The 6,832-nt window shown below is 44.8% G+C and overlaps 1 protein-coding gene across 1 annotated transcript; it reads left to right on the top strand.

Moving 5' to 3' along the window:
* The first annotated feature begins 433 nt into the window (after window positions 1-433).
* Window positions 434-2,755, top strand: fjx1 (four-jointed box kinase 1). The gene has a single exon (XM_040133359.1). The coding sequence runs from the start codon at window positions 816-818 to the stop codon at window positions 2,097-2,099; it is 1,284 nt and encodes a 427-aa protein (XP_039989293.1). The 5' UTR covers window positions 434-815; the 3' UTR covers window positions 2,100-2,755.
* Window positions 2,756-6,832: the final 4,077 nt, after the last annotated feature.

The raw sequence follows: 6,832 nt of genomic DNA, 5'->3' as shown, positions 1-6,832 counted from the left end.
AAAAAATATATATATACACACACACACACACACACACACACACACACACACATATACATATATATATATATATATATAAATAGATAGATAGATGGTGACATTGTGGTTACATTATTTCCAAAGTATTTCTACCCTAGGTATCAATTATCATAATGGCTATCTTTGCCAAGACATCAGACACACACACACACACACACACACACACACACACACACACACACACACACACACACACACACACACACACACACACACACACACACACACACACACACACACACACACAACGCCGTGCACTTGTTCCGCTCCTCTCTGAACCCTCCTTCCCACGATCCGCCCACCATCTCGGGACTAGAGTCACGTGTCTCACCGCCTAGTGTCTTTGCGAACCGACACTACCACAAATCAAACTCACCCAGCGAACGGTGGAAAGAGAAGGGAGGATGAGAGACGGAGGGGTGGGCATGGACAGAAAGCCCCTGCAACGCCAGTGGGCTGCAATGGAGAACGTTTAGTAGAGGATATCCGCTGTGGTGATACGAAATGCTCTCTCTGTTTCCCGTAGAGGAGGGATATGACAAGACATCCGAACAGTACGGGATATGAGATCCACACTGTTTCGAAGACCCTCTTCGTCCTGTGATCTCAAACAGTCCGCCTGTGAGCCGCGGGGCTTCGGGGGTGTACGGGACGCGGGGCGCAAAGCCCACATCCGCCCCAGCCCAACTGTGGATTGAAGAAAATTGGTTGTTTCTGTATCTCGTTTAAATCTGCTGGGGCTCTGTGACTCTCGAAAGGCAAAGGTGGTCTTCACCATGAGGACCGTTTCAGCAAACTTGTTCGCTCTGCTCTTCCTGTGCGCCATTGCAAGTGTTTTCTACGTCTGGAGCGCACTGGAGAACCGTTTGGAGCGGCACAAACGGAGGTTCCCAGTGCCGGGCGGAGGGTCTTTTCCCCAAGGTCTCCCAGCGGACCTCTCCGCCAAAACTTTCCGGGCATTGCTCGCTGTACCAGCGGCACAAAGATCGCACTTGGGGGGCAGACTTAGGGCTCACAACCTCACCGATCAACCTGGCTCTGTAGGAAGACGAGATTACCATGTGAATGGGGATAACAAGAGGTCAGCCCGACGGGGGGGCCCGGTCAAGTTAGGCTCCCCGGTGGAGGATGGGATATTTTGGAGTGAATGGTTGGAAGATCTCCTCCCTGTGGGTTTCATGGAGGAATATGCTCGGGACTGGCGAGAGAGAGCCAGGACATACCGGGTGGTGAAGCTGGAGCCTGGATGCGGCAGGATATCCAATCAGCTCGCCACTTTTGCAGATGGGACCAAAGCGTGTGTGCGCTACGGGATAAACGCGGATCAGGTGCAAGGAGAAACTTTGACATATTACCTCGCCAGTTTGCTCGGCATCACAAACCTGCCTCCTCTAATACTGTCCCAGCTGAACAGTGACAGTGACCAATGGGCGGCTGTGAGGACGAGGATAGATGGTTTACAGTGGAGTGACCGAGCCGTGGTTTCGCTCACCGAGTGGGTCTCTAACCTGACCGGGGTGGTTACACCTGCGCCACTCAGACAGGAGAGCAGCGGGCTGCATCCTGTACTTGGGGAGCTCTGGAACAAGACGACGGCGGAGCTGCTGGAGCTAATGCAGTGGACCGACCTGATTATATTCGACTACCTGACGGCAAACTTCGACAGACTCGTCAGCAATCTGTTCAGCCTGCAGTGGGACTCGCGCGTAATGGAGAGGGACACCAACAACCTCCTCAGAACACCCCATGGTGACCTTGTATTCATTGACAACGAGGCCGGACTCGTGCATGGCTTTCGGGTCTTAAACATGTGGGAGAAATATCACAATACGGTGCTAAGCTCCGTGTGCGTGTTCAGAAAAAGGACCACGCAGCGCGTGGCCGAGCTGCACAGGCTCAGAGACTCAAGGAAAAGGTTGCTGGAGCTCTACAGAGAAAGCGAGCCTTTGTCTCTGGAATTAGGATTTCTCTCAGACGAGCACGCCGGCGTTCTCCAGGACAGGATAGACAGATTATACAAACATATTTTGCATTGCAAAGGCAAGTACAGCCAGCTGTGAACATTCACCACGCACAGGTGAAGGATTTGTTGTCTGCACAGTTATAATGAGCTCTGCAAACGAGATTGGCACACCTGTACTGAACGGCTGTGCAGAACACAAAACTGTCTTGAATATCCAGGTGAACTACCTCTTGTGAATAGAATGTGTTGCCTACTTTATGAATAAGTACATTTGACACGTTTATAAGCTCCCTGCGCAGATTTTCACTGTACTGTATGCCTAACAGAGAGGAATGATTAAGGCCACTTTATCCTGTCTTACTTCACTCCACTGATGCTCACCCGAATAGGAATCAATGTAAAAAGTAGGCTATATTTGTTACTAGGGTATCATAATACAGCCCTTCATGTGTGTGTTTGGATTCTTGCCTTGTGTTCAGTAATCCTAATGATAAACTCCTAAGCCTTAACTTAAGTTGACTCTTGAATACTGTATTTCTGTTGACATCTGGCTGGCTTTTTACAGAAGATCCTTTGCACAGTGCATTGACATAGCAGCACCTGCACTCTTGTAATTGTGTTCGGATTGCATATTCAGCCTTAAAGTCACATTTGTATCATGTCTATTGTACATGTTGTAAGTTTGTTGTAAATATTGTCTGCCAACCTGTTTTGGATATTTGATTCTCCACTAATTTAATGTGCATTGTAACATTCCAAAAATCTCTTGTCTTTTTTGATAAATACACTGTAATTTAATGTAACTGTTGTCAGACTGTGTTTTATATGTAGTTTGTAATTTAGTGCCTTATTAGAACGAGTCAAATATTTACCTAGTTTGTGTGGAGCACTGGGATTTTTCATGCCTCTGCACTTGCCCATTACAGTGCTCTCATTGTGCTGTAGAAATATCTTGTACAGGCACACTGTTCCCCAGGAGCCACTCTGTCAGCCACAGGCATGATACAGCAGGAATCTCTAATCCCCTTTATAATTTTGCCCAAAATGGTGAACTGAAGGAGACAACTGACATCATTTGACACCCTCTGAAAAGGGTTTTACTGTTCCCTAACTATATCAAAACTTCCTTCTTTTCAGAGCCAAAAGACAGATTGCAGAATATTTGTCTCACTAGTAATATAAACAGTCAATCTACGGCCAAGGCTGGATGGTTTATTGGCTCAATCTGTTCAGATGAAAAGTAAGAAAACTCCCTTAGTGGGTGCCTGTGCCGCTGAGAGGCCAAACCCACAATTAATGAGAACTGTGCTCTCAGAGGAGAGCCCTGTTTACAATTTTTCAGAGGTTGAATTTGTAACTGTGAGAGGTATAAAAGAAAGAGTACAGGTATATCGCCTAGAGGTCAGTTGTATTATTTTGCCTTTTACTTTTTCACTTCACATCTGTCTTTAATTTGACCTTTTGTGGAATCACCCTTTCCTTATTAGTTCCACCATAGGACCAGCTCTGTGTCTTATTTTGGGTTCTAGACCTATGAGCATATCAGAAAGTAAGTCAATGATCAAAATTGTCGAGGCCTAATTCTTTCCAGCCTTTCACTATCCTGCACCTCATCTGGTTTCTTTTACCACTTTTTTTTTATATATGGCCAACTCCAGGGCACACCAGTACTGTTTGTACAGCTCCATGGAGTGGGATGAGAGGATGAGTGTACCTCATTCAAATAGTGACTCGATTTGTACTCGAACTGCATGTAATGGATTACAAAACGTGTGCCAGTTATTTGTGCTTCACCCTGCTAGGTCACTGGATAGTCTCAGAGGAGCAGGAGGTTTAAGCAGGTGTAACTGGAGGCTGTTTTCCAGACTAACTGCCTGCTGCAGCTGTAATAGGGACTTGAGGATCAATAGTTGCACTGGCTGTTGTATAAGGAAAAGCAGGTCATGTTAATGTGCTGGGTATTTGGTGTAAGGTTATAATGTGGACATGTGTGTTTCGGGTTGGGGTGGGGGTAGGGGCTCGCAGCTGGGCATGGTGCTCTAAGCATATCTGTTAATGCCAAACACTGCTTTACAACAGTGATTTACAACAGTCCGTAGTCACCAGGGATTAAATACAATGCTAAACCAAGGTCTGCATGTCTAAACCAGACTCACAACCCTTCCTCGTTTCCTTCCTCACACGATCTCCCTCCCTCTGAATTTCATCCACATCTTGCCCTTCCTTTCGCCCATCTGTCTTCGCTGTTACCATCCCTGTCAACTTCATTTGTTAGATAAATGGAAAATGAAACTTGCATTTTCTTAATGAGTCTTTTGTGGATTCTTTGCACAAGAAAGCCATTTTTAACCAGGGACCATGCCAGCTGTAATCACACTAATGGCGGATATCAAAGAGGTTGTTGAATCACCCTTTTAACTGTTTGCATATGTTCCTCCCTTACTCTTCCTGCCTGGCTCATGTCAGATCACCACTCAAATTCCTTCAAGTCCCAACTTTTTTCCCACCCAGAGGCAACCAAGTCGTCATGCACATACCTTTGTGACATGGTATAATGAGTGCAACTTGTCCTGGCTTGTGGCACTAATGCATTAACCTATTATGCAGTATATGGCGGTTAGTTGTGCCTTCATACATGCCAGTGTTCTTTGTTTCCTTCTAGATGCGTTTGTTTTATGTGTCAGAAGCCTGAATCGCAGGCTCAGACAGTCATTCAGCCTGGGGCCCACAGCAGGCCCCAGCACAGACCTCAGGTACTTGAGCTGATCTTCTTCGTCTTTGTGTACATTGCAAACATTCCAGAGGAGCTGAGGGAGGATCATCTCCATGGACACACATACGCACACAGACACTTCTCCGGCAGGCAAGTGTAAGGAGTCCCAGCTGTGTACATAGACCATCATCAAAGTTGGCTGAGTTCCTATTTCATAATTTTTAAAAACTACAATAAAGTCAGGATTATCACTAAATTACATTAAAAGAAAGCAATCCATATTGATGAAAATTTTTAAAGGAATAGTATGACATTTTGGGAAATGCTTATTACTGTGGTATTCTTGTTTATAGTTAGATGAGAAATAAACATCACTTTTATGTTTGTCTAATCAATATAAAAGAGTCAGTCACCTTAGATTAAAGATCGGAAACCACTAGCTGGATCTGTCCAAAGATAACAAAATCTGCCTACCAGCACCTCTAAAGCTCACGGATTAACACATTCTCTCTTGTTTGTTTAATCCGCACAAAAACTGAAGTATAACAACGACACACTGTGGTTTATGAGCCAGGCTATTTCTTGGCCAGGGTAACATCTCAAAGTCTCTGCTGGTTGCCTGGCAACCTTTTTGTGACGAAAAGACTTCGGGAAGTAACTGTTCCTGGCCAGAAAAATAGTTCAAGCACACAAACCCTGAAAAACTGCTTCTTGTTGTCACACTCATTATTTTATACATCAGTGTAAAAATGAGGTAATTAGTGAGCTTTGTTGGTGCTAGTAGATGGATTTTGTTACGTTCCAACAGAACCTGTCTAGTTGTTTCCCCGTTTCCAGTCTCTATGCTAAGCTAAGAGGCTGCTGGCTGACTTGTATTGACCAGACAGACATGAGAGAGGTATCAATATTTTAATCTAACTCTCACCAAGAAAGCGAACCGGCATATTTCCCAGAATGTTTAACTTGTTTTCTACAACTAAAATCATTAACTCAAACAATATATCAAAATATCATAATTTAAAAGTTACAAAGCCTAAAAATTGTACGATACACTGTAAAAACACCAAATAGTTGCTTAATTACACCAAACATGATTTAAAGTGTAAAAGACTGTGTTATATTCAAAAAAGTAAAACTGGATGTTTTGCCAGACACCAGGTAACTTCTGTGTAGACTTAGACTGTCCCTTTCCCAGCGGGCCCGCAATGTTTGAGCAGACGGATACAACTGGCATTCTTTCATGGCTACACAGTGCAGGGAACTTCCTGCACATGACTGAATGATTTCATTATGAAACACGGCACATACTAGGGGGAGAGTCACTTAGTCACAGCTGAGTGGATACGGGCCAGGAAGGGTAAACCGGGGGGCTAGGGCAACAACTGGAAGGACTTTGGTAGTGGTAGCGGCTGGACAACTGGGCTGTGGTGTGCCTGGAGAGCTGGCACAAAGCCTGGCTTTGTCCAAACTAGGGTTTTAAGCCTAAGGTCAGGGCCTCTGGGCATTCTTTCTCAAGACAAAGTAGAAGGTAATGAGTAACAGAGGCAGGCGGGAAGGGGGCCGCACATACCTCAGCTAATTAGGAGAGAAAAAATGTGTTAAGTGTAGTGACCTCCCCTGTTTTCATCTCAGCATGTGTATGTCCAAATTAATTTAAGTCAGATCTAAAAATGTCCTGTTCTTTTCTCCGTCTTTCCCAATAAAGTTGATGTTAAAAGCGGCTAGGTTTTCAGCTGGTGACTCTGCATAGGTGTGAGTTTTGGATTTGTAATATGTAGCCACATTTCATCGCACGCTGTGTGTTTAACAAGTCTCCGCACCTGGAAACATCACAAGGGACATCCAGCTCCGTTAATCTCTGCCAAATGGATTTACTTTAACAGTCAGCTGCGATAGCACACAAGTGTTTGATAAATGAGAGTGAATAAAAATGCAAAAAGTGAGAGAAAACAGTCAAAACGAGAAGGTGGAGTGATGGGTTATGTGCTGGGGCAATGAGTCTGTGTGTGCTGTGTGTGTGTGTGTGTGTGTGTGTGTGTGTGTGTGTGTGTGTGTGTGTGTGTGTGTAACCATGTAAAACTAAAACAGATTTCTCCGTTCTTGAACAAGAGATTTCC

The sequence above is a fragment of the Xiphias gladius genome, chromosome 8, assembly GCF_016859285.1.
Source record: "Xiphias gladius isolate SHS-SW01 ecotype Sanya breed wild chromosome 8, ASM1685928v1, whole genome shotgun sequence".
NCBI lineage: Eukaryota > Metazoa > Chordata > Actinopteri > Istiophoriformes > Xiphiidae > Xiphias > Xiphias gladius.
This window is presented reverse-complemented; position numbering and strand designations above follow the sequence as displayed.